Genomic DNA, 13,774 nt, shown 5'->3' on the forward strand with positions numbered 1-13,774 from the left:
GCAAAGTATGTGCAATAAAGGCAGGCAATATTTCGCAACTTCTTTATTGCTTTCGTGCATGGCAAGGCTTCTCTGCAGCGATGATGGCTTTCACGCTGCCGAGCACGACAGCGGGCAAAAGCTTCTTCGTCAGCAACATCACTAGCAGAACTACAGCTGACAATGAAAATGATAATGACAGCTGAAAATGACTCTCGCCTTAAAAAATTAAACAGGGTTGTTACTGTTAACCTCTTCACTGAAAGTCTCTTTCTCCTCATCTCTTTGCTTGTTCCCCTTCTTTGCATGGCACCTGGGCAGACAATAGATGCTTTGGACCCATCAGAGCAGTTGACTGAGCTGGGTCTACACTTGCTGGACCTTCCCATCGATCCACACTTGGGGAAGATGGTGCTGTACGCAGTGGTGCTCAAGTGCCTCGATCCAGTGCTCACCATTGTTAGCTGCCTCACTGTTAAGGATCCATGTGAGTAGTGCTTTGTTTTCTTGGTCCCAAATTAGTTGGCAAATGGTTGGGAGTTCTTCACATTCAACCTCGCTGATGTTTCTGCGATCGCTGTTTTTTTTTCCTTCACTAGTTGTGCTGCCAACACAACCAGGTCAGAAGCGTTCTGCATACCTGGCACGCAGAAAACTGTCTGCTGACACCTACAGTGACCACATGGCTCTGCTCAGAGCATTTCAGGTTGGTTTGCAGCTGGCATACTTTGGCATTTTGGATTTGAAATGTAAATAGTATCACACTCTGGCAATACATCAGCAGCATGCATATGTTGTGTGGAGATCAGAGTGAGTAGGTCCAAATTCCAGAAAAGCAGTATGTAAAGAATCAGACAACAGGCAGCGTAGTAATGTCTTTACTGTTGTGAAGCTCATTTGGGAAGTCATGCCTTGTCACTTGAAGGAAAGGTAAACTGTAAACTGTAAAGTTTAATGTTCCAAAGCGACATATGGGTTATGAAGAACACCATAGTCGAGGGCTCACTATAAATGTGTGCCACCTGGAGTTCTTTGGTGTGCGGTGACGTCACACAGCACACGGGTGCTTTTTTTATTATTGGACCTCCAACAAAACATGCCGTCGCGGCTGGGATTGAGCCTGTGACCCTGGGTTTGGCAGCCAAATGCCAAGGCCACTGAGCCATTTTGGCAGATTAGAGAAAGGAATGCAGTTTCGGGTGACTTTTATCCTTTCTGAAGCATAAATCGTTGAGGTTGCCATATGCATTGGCAGTAGTAGTAGTTTTCTGTACGTGGTGCGCTTGAATGATGATTTACTCAGAAAGAAGCAAATGGAAATTATTGTAGGTCCATTGTCATGGATCAAGAGAACTGCACTCTTGATGCAAGTTTTCTACTAGCTCCTGCTTTTCTCTTTACTGCAGCACTGGGTGGTGTGTGGCGTATTTCAAAGAGTAGATTCATTTCTTCTCACTTGTCATCATGATTTAAGTTAAAGCTGGATTAAACCAAATTTTCTTTCCTGGGGATAGAGTCATTTCTTCTGACCTGTTGTAGTGATTAGTATCACGGGTACATCAGCCCCACTATCTTAGTGCTTGTACGATTAACTAGAAGAGAAGAGGAAACTGTCGTGATTATTTATGGTGTTGATCAACCACTTCTTATAGAGTACAAGGTTTTTGTTCCAATCCGATTAGCAACCCTCTTCGTGCACTTTTGGAAGCAGCCATTGTGATGGCTATTAATGAGTTCAGTTGTGGCGCACCAGACCTTCAACACATCCAAAGCTGCTGCTACACCTCATTGTTACGTTGTTCTCTTGCAGGGATGGCAGAGGGCTCGTGCAGAGAACCAGGAGCGCTTCTTCTGCGAGCGGTACTTTGTGTCGAGTGCCACAATGTCCACAGTTCTGGCAGTGCGAGGCCAGCTGCTGGGCCAGCTCCGAGCATCAGGCTTTGTGCGGGCTCGCGGTGGTGGCGACATCCGCGACCTGAACAGCAATGCTGACAACTGGGCAGTGGTCAAGGCAGCTCTCTGCGCAGGCTCCTACCCAAACCTGCTGAGAGTGGACAGGGAGCGGCGGCAGCTGGTCGCTCAGTGAGTGCTCTCACACAGCCAGGATTTGTTAAAGTTTCTGCCTGCGCTTTGAGCTTGAAGATGTTCTGGGACACCTTGCAGTGTGGCAGGCAGATAATATTTTTGTGCCCCTGCAGAGATTTTAGTGTTTCTTTCTTTCAGATTTATTTGCATGGTTGTTGTAGCATTTCTCCCTTTCTTTAAATGAATGAATTCGAGCAAGTTAGCATGCACTACATGATGGCTCCAGCCTACAGCAGTCTGAGAGATGTGTTAGGTTTCTTGCCTCAGGTTAGCTGTTTTTTTTTTTTTTAATTAAAACCACAATGCAGGGAATATACAGACTTCAAGTTGATGCACACACTTCCAGCGTTTATTCAGAAGAAAGAGGCAGTCCTGATAACTTTTGTGTTGTCATGCAGTACTCACTGACATGCACAGCATTGGAAACCACTGACATGAATTGCTAACTAAATGTGCTATAGTCTTTTGTCCTCGTCTTGGTTGTTTTATGCTTTCAGTCTCGTATGTTGCACTGGCGTATTCAGTCTGTGACAGTTGTTTCTGGTTCCCCAGCTATCATCTCACTGGGCCCTTTTTGTGACATGTTGTGCCCAGGCGTGCCTCTCGCGTGCGCTTCCATGTGCGCTCGTCCCTGTGCCAGCCAGAGCCTCACGGTTCGGGCGGACCAGGGGCCAACTCTCGGGAGGCAGCTGTGGCCTCACTGCCCACCGACTGGCTCATCTACGGCGAGCTGGCCAGGGTGGGGCCGACAGCCTACGCCCACCTGTGCACACTGGTCTCACCAATCACGGTAGCCATGTTTGCTGGACCCATCCGCCTGCCCCTGGATGCCCTGTATGAGCCACAAAATGGTGTGTGTAGCCTCGTGGCTGTACTCGTAAACATTCTTGCTCACTTTTAGTTTCCAAAAGATTAGTCAGTGTAACTAGGTCAACCATCCATCCAATTCAAAGCACGTGATTGGGTGCACAAGAATATATAAACATCTGTGGAATTTAAAGGACGCCAAGAGAATTGAAGTAATCTTATTTGAGTACTGTCCACCTACCAAGCATATACAATACACATAGAGCCTTTTGTTTCCAGGTGAATCTCTGTTTTAAGTGATTCATGCATTCCAAACAAATTTTTTGAAAATCAAATTAAATGCCATTTCTACTTGAAAATGTGCCTTCTAGAGAACTTAGTTTTCCTGCTAAAGCTGAAGACAGTGCACAGAAATTAGTGGATGCCTCGTGCTTTTCTAGTGGGGTGTCGTTGGTAACTTCGGATTTTTAAGCCTGTTTTAAGGCTTGTTATTCATGACCTGGCTCAACAGTAAGCTCGTAAAGTATGTTTTAGAAGCGAAAGGCCAAAGCACGGGAGTTGTTGACCAAATGCCTTATTGGCATCAGAATCAAGCACTCCCCATGCTAACGTCATCCTGCTTCATGTCTTGTGTGCATTTTAAATGGTTGCTTGGATGTTGAATGAATGTTTTGTCAAGGTACAAGCAAAGGCACTCAGGTCTTGCACGGACATGGAAGTGCTGTGCAGGAGATACATGGTAACGTGCGTGTCAAAATATTGTAGTAAATGAGAAAAAAGTATATCTGATGGGGTAAACAGTTTTTTGGTGCGCCTTCCGTTACCACAGTTTATACAAATAATGAGCGAAAAGTTAAGCATTTTATGTTCTTCAAAGAAGCAAGTGCTAAGAGTAAATTTTCTTTTGCTGCAAAAAAATGACCCAAAAAATTGCCTAGTTGTGGAACTTTTGGCTAACTCAGTTTGTACCTAAATTTGAGCTAAAAAATTATCGTTCGGTATTTCCCCCCTCCCCCCCTCCTTTCCCTTGCAATTTCAGAAGAAAATTATTTATCCACATAATATGCGTACTTTTAACATGAGAGCATTAAGGAGCCCATAAGGCGGAAAAGCCAGTGTTGTCGGCGCCACCACAGTCTAAAGCTGCCGCGGCTTCGTTGCGTCATTAGTGCGGGAAAAACCTTGCGCATGCTTTCCAGTTCTCACAGAGCCACCAGAAGTGCTGTGAGTGAGTGTGCCGTCACTGTCATCCTTGAAGAAGCAGAGTTTCGTTGTGCGTGGGGACCTTTAGGAGGGTGCGGTGGGATGCTGTCTTGTGGATGGTATAAAGAGTGGGCGCTTGCTTGCTCTTGACACACGTGTGTGATGGAGCTGGTAGCACCTTCTAGCGTTGGGCTTTCTTCTGAGCCTGCGCCTTCCCTGAATACTAATTTGCCATCTACATCGACGGGTGCTCGATCACGAGGGAACGCTATCGCGTTTCACTCTTAAGGCGAAGCTTAAGTGTCTCCCAAGTTTTTTTTCTTTAAGTTAAGGCTTCAAAAAGGGGGTGCACAAATCATGTGAATATTTTGCGAGAGGTCAGAATGCGCATTATACTGTATAATACCGACTGTACATTGACCCTTCAACTCTCACCTTTTGCCGGCTAAAAAAAAAAGTTGAATCCAGACATAAGATGCATACCCCCCCATGCCCCTCATTCTCATAAATTGTTGTCTTCTTCCAAAAAGGAGAGAGAGCCTGATAGCTTACGAGGATATGCATACCATTTGGGAAGGAGACGCCCAATTTCTCAGCAGGAAGTCTTGATATTTTTACTTACCTTTTGAAGAGGTTGGTCATATTTATCAAGACAAGTTTAGCGTAAAGTCGAAAGACAACAGGCACGAGTTATTAACCACCTGAAACACATTTCTTGTCTTGCCAGGGGCTTAAATAGAGGTGGAAAAGTTAGGTAAGAGACACGTAGCCTGATATGCTCTGTGCTCGTGCCACAGACCATCGGATGCCATTCCCGTTCATACAAAATGAGCAATAGCAACATGCAGCACAGTGCATGCAGGTGGTTGTGATCCCAACTAGTTATCAGTGACACTCTAATTTAGTCAGTTGCTGCAACTTCTGACAGTCTTTGCGAATGGGTATTTTATACTGTAAGCCTATTCTGGCTGCTAGGTTAGGCAGGCAGTTTTCCTTTTCTCATTCTGCACGTTTCCCCTTGTGCGGCTGGAGTAAAATCTGCCTTGTGTTCACATGACCCCATTTTTTTTGCAGATGCGGCATACCAATTTTAGCTTCTAAGAATTGTGCCGTTCCTATTGGAGATGTGGTTTTCATGTTTGGGCACTACAGCTATGCATGAGCATTGTGAGCACGAAAACTAGGCATATGAAACTTTCTTGATGGTCTTCTTTTCAGTTGCATAGATGGAAAACTTAGTGCATAGCTGTGATTATTTTTTGATGACATGACTGTTTCAGCAAGGCTAGGCAGTGGAACTCTTGATATATCAGGCATAGCAGATAAAAAGCAAACCTCAGGCAGCCATTATGTATATTTTGATTTTGACTCCAGTAGATTTCTGTGGTGATCTGTTTCTGTTTTTTGCGAGCATTAAAGGCTTGGCGTGCTGTTCTCATTTGCGTCTTTTTTTTTTTTTTTTTTACTCCCCCCTTCATTCCATGGCCAGCAAGGACCATGGGTCTGGGGGAGGACAGCGACAGTGAAGAGGAAGAGGAGTGTGAACTTCAGAAGTGCATGCTTAAGCTGGACGACTGGATTTCCCTCAAGGCAGAACCCGAGGCAAGGACTGGTCACACTGTTGTCTAGTGTCTTGTATGGCTTCCTTGCAGTGAACTAGTGGTGGCATGCTTGCCTCATATGTCATTCTTCAAAGGAACACTTGAGGTCAAATTGAAGTTGACCTGCATTGGTAGATTACCGCAGTCTGACAACAAAAAGGCTACTTTCATAGAAAACAGAACTTTTACTAGCTAGATAAGGCCAAAACATGAAATACAGGTTTGGCCATTACCGGCAGATTCCGCAAGTAAACAAACACATATTTGACACCTTTACCGCAGATCCCATAGGCTAGGCTACACCGCATTCACTTGGAATAGTGATCTTGAGTCCGTTTCTGTGTAGATGTCAGTGGTTTGAATCGAGTGGTTGTAAAATTTTCAAACTCTGTTTTCTCAGATGCTGCTGTACAAACCCGAAACATGACCCGAAAGAGCTAGAGGATTGATTTTTACTAAGAAGAGAAATTAAATGGAGTTGTCCTTGGTGTCCCTGGTAGAATTTCTTGCATGCATAAAAAAAATTAAAACGAAAAGCCTGGCATTATTATTTAATATTAAGCATTGCTCGTGTACGGTGCATTTGCAGCACAGCCATCACACCAGGCGAGCACATTCCAAATATCTGCTGCCCTAAGGCAACATTGGCGGTGTTACTGATAGTGGGAGCAGCCTTTGCGGGCTGTTACCGAAGGGTTTCGTGATACTTTCCTGCTGCTGCATTGTGCTGACTTAGTAACTAGATTGGTTACTGGTTACCACAACATCATGCCAGTCGTTTAAGACTGTGATGCTAAATCATTCAAATGCTGGGGTCACATTTACCATGAACAGTCTCAGGAACTTTCGCATCTGCAATTATTAAACAAAGAGCCAAAGATTTATTGACCTGCAGATGAACCATCCTAGACACTTAGTAGCATGTTTTGCAAATCTAAAGTCTATTAGTGTTTATGGCACTGACCACAAAACGTAAGCATGCAAGCATTGTATTTGTAACAAATACTGCCACTGGGGTGGCTCAGTGTTTATGGTGCTCGGCTGCTGACCCAAAAGACATGGGTTCGATCTTGGCTGCGGTGGTCGCATTTTGATGAAGGCGAAATGCTAGAGGCCTGTGTACTGTGCGATGTCAGTGCACGTTAATAAGAACCCCAGGTGATCGAAATTTCCGGAGTCTTCCTCTATGGTGCCTCTCACAGCTCAGGTCGCTTTGGGATGTGAAACCTTGTAAACCAAACCTTATAACATATACCAAATTAATGTCTACAGTATGGTGCTACTGCTTTGTTTTATTTGTCAAGCAAAATATGCGAGTTTTACTGAGATTGCACTTGCTAGCTGTTGGGAGGAGTGTTATAACATGAGGCAGTTGTAGATTGTGTGTCTCTTATCAGCTTTTCTCATCTCCATGTCCTCCCTTCGTTTAATGCTGAAGTCTTCACAGACGGACAACCAGTGTAACCGTGTGTGACATCCGTGGTGCGCAGGGAGGCCGCCTGGCACTGCAGCTGCGCCAGAAGTTGCAGGCACTGTTTCTGCGGCGCATGCACGCCCCAACCAGGCCCTGGTCACAGGCCGACGACGCAGTCATCCGTGCCGTGGTCGGCGTGCTCACTTCAGAGGAAGATGCCCTGAACTTGCCCCGCCCACCCTCGGGCATTGGACAGCGGCCCCGGCCTTCTGGCCCCGAGAGCAGCACCCTGCCTCAACAGGCTGCCAGGTGATAATTAGGTCACTTGTTGTGCTAGCAACTAGTTTTTGCGTAGACAGTGCCGAGGTCTGGTCCGCACGTTTGTCGTATTTTTTCCGGGTGGCCCAAGGTGTGAATGTAGAGCTAACGAATCTAAACAGTTCCTCGTGTTGAATTCTTATGGCAGTTAGTCTAGCCATTGAGGGTACGTGAATCCTTGAGTGAAATATAATAACCACTAAGACATTTCAAACTGAAATGTTCCTGTACTTGCACAGATGTAACAAAACCAGAGGTGTGCAAATATCAAATTCTAGGCTGCAAAGCAAAACTGAACAACATTATCTCCCATCATGGAATAAGGAAAGCTCAGGACAGGCCTTCGCTATCTGAGCTGCACAGAAAAAGTGTGCCGGAAGTCGCGCGCTTTCGGAAGGGCTACTGGGACTCTTTGGCCAACGGCGGAGCCAATGGTTCTTTCCTTCCTCCATGTCTCCCATTACGCATTTGGAGCACAGATATTGTCTACCAAAACTAACTGAGCAGCCGCATTGGCAGCCGGAATGGGCTTGCAACCAAGTGACGGCACTACTATCTTCAGCGCTGGCCACTGCTTCCTGGTTGCGAGTGTATGTAAACTAGCTGACATAAGCCTGTGCCATCACTCACTATGACAGCACTCCAAAGGTGCAAAATTGCTCGCCGTACATACTGCCTGCTTATCGTTCAAGGAAGGAGGGCGAGAGCACAGGCTTACTTACATCAGCCAGTTTGCACTCGCAGTTGGGGAGCAGCGGCCAGCGCCGGGGACCGTAGCGCCGCCGCTCGGCTGAGAGAAAGCCGCTCCCACTGCCATCACGGCTGCTCACTTACTTTTGTCAAAGATGGTACATGTTTTAGCTTGAGGTGCTTTCTTCAAGCTAGTCATTGCATTAAATAAATTTGTGCGCTGTATCTGTGCAAATACAGTAGTCATGCCAGCAAGGCCTCCAAGATCAAAATTAATTGTTGTTCATATTGTTACGTAAATGTAGGCACACAAGAAGTAGTCACTGAGGGATGCTGACAGCAGCTCACAGCAGCTCAATCGAACCACTGCCGGCCAACGGCGCACAGATCACACTTCGTCCTCTTCGCGCTCATTGCACGAGCACAGCACTGTCTTCTTCGTTGTCCACTGACACAACTCCCGGCGGCGAAAGCATCGTCCCGATGCTAAGTGGAAGACGGAGCAGGTACACGGTATGGCTTGAGGCGAACCACGTGAACAACGTCAGTGGTAGGGGGGGCTGATGACGACGGAGGGTCGAGGGGGGCAATCTCATAAGTCACGTCGGTCACCTGACGGAGCACGCGATAAGGGCCCTTATACTGATGTAGGAGTTTTTCTGAAAGGCCGACACGGCGAGAGGGATACCAAACGAGGACGAGTGATCCTGGCGTGTAGTGGACTGGGCGATGTCGGCGGTCGTAAACTGACTTCTGGTAGGCCTGGGAGGTGGTGAGACGGTCGCGGGCGATTTCGCGGGCCGAGGTTGCTTGAGCGATGGCGTCACGTGCGTACTCCGTGGTCGAGGCCGAAGAAAGCGGCAGGAGTGTATCCATTGGCAACGCAGGATGCCGGCCATACAAAAGATAGAAAGGCGAATAGCCCGTGGTGTCATGCCGCGATGAATTGTAAGCAAATGTTACATAGGGCAAGGCAATGTCCCAATCACGATGGTCGGGTGCGACGTACATGGATAGCATGTCAGTGAGGGTCCTATTCAGGCGCTCGGTAAGCCCGTTCGTTTGAGGATGGTACGCTGTAGTGAGTTTATGCTGCGTGGAACAGGACCGGAGTATGTCGTCAACTACCCGGGACAAAAAGTAGCGACCGCGGTCCGTCAGCAATTGGCGTGGGGCACCGTGATGAAGGATGACATTTTGCAACAGGAAATCGGCGACATCGGTGGCGCAACTGGTTGGTAAGGCACGTGTGATAGCGTACCGAGTGGCGTAGTCAGTCGCGACGGCGATCCAACGGTTGCCGGAACTGGACGTAGGAAAAGGTCCGAGGAGGTCTAGTCCGACACGATGAAAGGGTTCCAGGGGTACGTCGATAGGCTGCAGAAGGCCGGCAGGCAAAGTGGAGGGCCGCTTCCTTCGTTGACAGAGGTCACAGCTGGCAACGTAACGGCGAACACTACGGTAAAGGCCGGGCCAAAAGAAGCGGCGTCGGACCCGATCGTACGTGCGGGAGACACCGAGGTGTCCCGCGGTGGGCAGGTCGTGTAGTTCCGCGAGGACAGACGAGCGGAGACGCTGAGGAACGACGAGCAGGAGCGGAGGGCCGTCAGGGCGAAGGTTGCGGCGGTAGAGGATGTCATCCTGAAGGACAAAGAGTTGGAGCGAAGGATCGGGGTTGGCACAGGTGAGGCGGTCAATAAGGGGACGCAAGGAGGAATCTTGCCGTTGCTCGGCCGCGATGTTAAGCAGATCAGAGATAGCGAATAAGCACGGGCCAAGGTCATTGTCTCCAGGATCTGGCGGCTCCACAGGGTGACGAGACAGGCAGTCAGCGTCTTGATGCAGGCGCCCGGACTTGTAAACAACAATGTAAGAGTACTCTTGCAGGCGCAATGCCCAACGACCAAGCCGGCCTGTGGGGTCCTTCAGCGAAGAAAGCCAGCAAAGAGCGTGGTGGTCCGTCACAACTGAGAAAAGGCGGCCAAACAGGTAGGGTCGAAATTTAGCAACCGCCCAAACAAGGGCGAGGCACTCGCGCTCCGTTATGGAGTAATTGCGCTCGGCGGTGGAAAGAAGACGGCTGGCATACGCAATGACACGGTCTTGACCTTGGTGACGTTGGGCGAGCACAGCGCCGATACCATATCCGCTGGCGTCTGTGCGAACTTCAGTGGGTGCCGACGGGTCGAAATGGGCCAATATAGGAGGGGAAGTGAGCAATTGGATTAAGGAAGAAAAGGCCTCTCCTTGGGCAGGGCCCCAGGTAAAAGGGCTGTCTTTCTTAAGGAGGTCGGTGAGGGGACGTGCGATGCCAGCAAAATTTTTGATGAAACGTCGGAAATAAGAGCACAGGCTTACAAAGCTGCGTATGTCCCTGGACGATTGCGGAAGAGGGAAGTCTTTGACAGCTTGAACTGTAGCAGGGTCCGGGCGGACACCCGAGGCATCGACCAGATGTCCAAGGATGGTCAGTTGGCGACGAGCGAATTGGCATTTCGACGAGTTGAGCTGCAGCCCGGCTTTACGGAAGACAGAAAGAATGCTCGTCAGTCGTTCGAGGTGCGTGGAAAATGAGGGCGAAAAAACCACGACGTCGTCTAGGTAACGCAGGCATGTAACCCATTTAAATCCTCGAAGCAACGAGTCCATCATTCTCTCGAAGGTAGCTGGCGCATTGCAGAGACCGAACGGCATAACTTTGAACTGATATAAGCCGTCTGGTGTGACGAATGCAGTCTTTTCACGGTCTTGGTCATCCACAGCAATTTGCCAATAGCCGGATCGAAGGTCGATGGAAGAGAAAAATTTGGCTCCGTGAAGGCAATCCAAAGCGTCGTCAATTCTGGGGAGAGGATACACGTCCTTTTTCGTGATGCGGTTAAGGTGCCGGTAATCAACGCAAAAGTGCCAGCTCCCGTCTTTCTTTTTAACTAGGACAACTGGTGAGGCCCAAGGACTCGACGAGGGCTCTATAATGTCTTTGGTAAGCATTTTGTCCACCTCCTGCTGAATTATGTTCCGTTCTGTACTGGAGACCCTATACGGACGTCTGTGGATAGGAGCGGCGTCACCGGTGTTAATGCGATGCGTAACCACAGAGGTCCGAGCCAAAGGGCGGTTGTCGAAGTCAAAGATGTCGTGAAATGAGGAAAGAAGACACCTGAGGTCGTGAGTTTGTGCTGGTAAGAGGTCAGGGGCAATCATTTTTGCGTATTGGTCAGATGGTAGGACATCGGACTCGGTGCATTTCGGCGAGGGAGGTACACAGCCGGTGACAGCTGATACAACGCAGTCGGAAGCAGGGCACAGCGTGGCGAGCGACATGCCTTGGGGAAGCGGCTGAACGTGCGATGAAAAGTTGAGGATCGGAAGGGACGCTCGATTGGCAAACATAGTGACCACTGTATGTGCAAGGGCAACACTCCGTGTGAGAGGCACATCAAGGGTTGGAGTAACGATGTATTGGCCATCGGGAACTGGTGGGGCGGAAGAGAATGATACGTAAGTGACGGCTTCGGGGTTCAGGCGGACAAAATCCACGGTACACAGGCGATGGACAACTGGAGCCGGTGGCTCCTCGTTAAAAGGTAGGGCGAGCTGAACGACACTTGTGGCGCAATCAATGAGGGCAGAATGTTCGGAAAGAAAGTCAAGGCCAAGGATGAGGTCATGAGGGCAGTGTTCGAGAACAGTGAAGAGAACCGAAGTATGGCGGCCGGCGATTGACACACGGGCTGTGCACATTCCAACGACAGCGGAAGTACCGCCATCGGCGAGACGAACAACAGCGGAGTGGGCAGGAGTGAGCACTTTCCTTAGGCGACGGCGTAGAGAGGCATTCATAACGGAGACGTGCGCTCCCGTGTCGATGAGAGCGGTAACAGGGATCCCGTCCACGTATACGCTAAGTATATTCCGTCGGGCTTGTAGAGTCAAAGGAGGATTTCCAAGGTCGGTCGTCGGAGCAGCATCACCTCCAGACGCTGCAGCCATCAGTTTTCCGAACGGGATCGAGCATACGGGCCAGGAGATGATGGGCGTTGAGTTTGGGGCGACGGAGATTGACGACGGTAAGGAGACGACGAGCGGTTAGTTGGAGGGGCCTGAGCGTCGGAGCTTGCGAGCTGTGGTTCATGGGGCGACGACGAGCGGCGGGGATAAAAAGAATCAGGATAGCGGCGGTAGGTCGATGACGGACGGCTTCGGCAGTGTCGGGAGATGTGACCAACTCGGGAGCAGTTAAAACAGATGGGCCTGTCGTCAGGTGTTCTCCACTCATCCGGGTTGCGGCTGCGGCGAGTGTGGTACGGATGTCGGCCACCGAGCACGGGAGACACATTGCGAGCATCTGGGCAACTAATGGAGCATACAGGTCGGATCCCGAGATTGGCGAATTCTTGTCGGACAACAGCCTGTATAAGGGATACTGCAGGGGCACTGTCCGGTACCGATAATTGGGAAATTGTGGGAGACACTGCCTCTAGTTCTCGGCGTACAAGTCGTGTCAGGCTGTCGGATGTTGGCAGGGAGCACGGTTGGGATGAGTCTACGCAGGACGACGTTGCCGCCGTGTTCGGCAACCGCGTGAACTGAGGGGAAATACGGCGGCTTTTCGCTTGTTCAAAGCGGCAGCATTCTTTTAAGATGGCGTCAACCGTTCCACAGTCCTTGTACACCAGCAAGTTAAAGGCGTCGTCTGCAATTCCTTTGAGAACGTGACCTACTTTGTCACTCTCTGACATGGCGGAATCAACTTTCATGCAGAGGGCTAAAATGTCCTGAATATAAGACCAGTGATGTGATAGCTGCGCCAATTGCGCCGATGTGCGCCAAAAGGCAAAACCTGCTACATCCTGCTACATTTTTGTTATTCTGCGCCAAAGCTGCGCCAAACACATATTTTCACATTCAAACGCGTATTCTAGTCATTTTTAAATAAAAGTTCCAGTGAATTCCTTGTTGTCCATTTATAACTGCTGTCCTATAGGGGCTTGGCGGCTATAACACAGGGCTGATCTATACTTGGTCGCATAAAAGATTACATGACACTGAAGTTCTAAAATTAGTTATTTGGGCCAACATATGATGTTTCACAATTGCCTCTAATTTAATTAAATTACTACCAAAACCACGATCTGATTATGAGGCACGCCGTAGTGGGGGACTCCAGAAATGGGCCACCAGGGGTTCTTTAATATGCACCTAAATCTGAGTACACGGGTGTTTTTGCATTTTGCTCGCATCGAAATGCCCGTAACATCCTATTGAACAGCACCTTTTTGTTCCCAAAGGTTTCCTCCTTATTTTACTATTTTACTTCTCACAAAGTCAATTTTTTCACTTGGCAATGAGCCTTGAGCTGCTCCAAAAGCTTCTTTCCCTGCTCCAAAATTCCCTTTTGGCTGCTCCAAAAAGCTGCTCCAAAAGGGCTTCAGCCAATCACATCACTGTAAGACACATATGACTCTGTTGAGGATTGTGCGCGGCATGCAAGCTCCTTCTTCGCAGCCAGCTGACGTCCGAATGGCTTACCGAACAATTCGGTAAGCTTCTGCTTGCACAGGTCCCAACTGGTCAGTTCTTCCTCGTGTGTCTCGAACCAGACCCTTGCAGTGCCCGTCAAGTAGAAAATGACGTTGGCCAACTTCATCGTGGGGTCCCACCGGTTGTGTGTGCT

At 48.9% G+C, this 13,774-nt stretch overlaps 1 protein-coding gene across 4 annotated transcripts in view; it reads left to right on the plus strand.

Moving 5' to 3' along the window:
- The window catches only part of LOC149342932 (3'-5' RNA helicase YTHDC2-like), a 50,477-nt gene that overhangs the window by 21,858 nt on the left and 14,845 nt on the right, over positions 1–13,774 (plus strand). For 2 of the 4 annotated variants that reach the window (XM_089545466.1, XM_089545467.1), the window contains exons 18-24: positions 301–466; positions 579–685; positions 1,790–2,061; positions 2,659–2,915; positions 5,564–5,676; positions 7,166–7,398; positions 9,985–10,086. In XM_089545466.1, coding sequence (XP_089401592.1) covers positions 301–466; positions 579–685; positions 1,790–2,061; positions 2,659–2,915; positions 5,564–5,676; positions 7,166–7,398; positions 9,985–10,086 — 1,250 coding nt within the window. The remainder of the gene's footprint in view (positions 1–300; positions 467–578; positions 686–1,789; positions 2,062–2,658; positions 2,916–5,563; positions 5,677–7,165; positions 7,399–9,984; positions 10,087–13,774) is intronic. The other 2 variants (XM_089545468.1, XM_089545469.1) reach the window with 1 other exon arrangement.

The sequence above is a fragment of the Amblyomma mixtum genome, chromosome 5 (assembly GCF_055824585.1).
Source record: "Amblyomma mixtum isolate Tamu chromosome 5, ASM5582458v1, whole genome shotgun sequence".
In the NCBI taxonomy this organism is placed as follows: Eukaryota; Metazoa; Arthropoda; class Arachnida; order Ixodida; family Ixodidae; genus Amblyomma; species Amblyomma mixtum.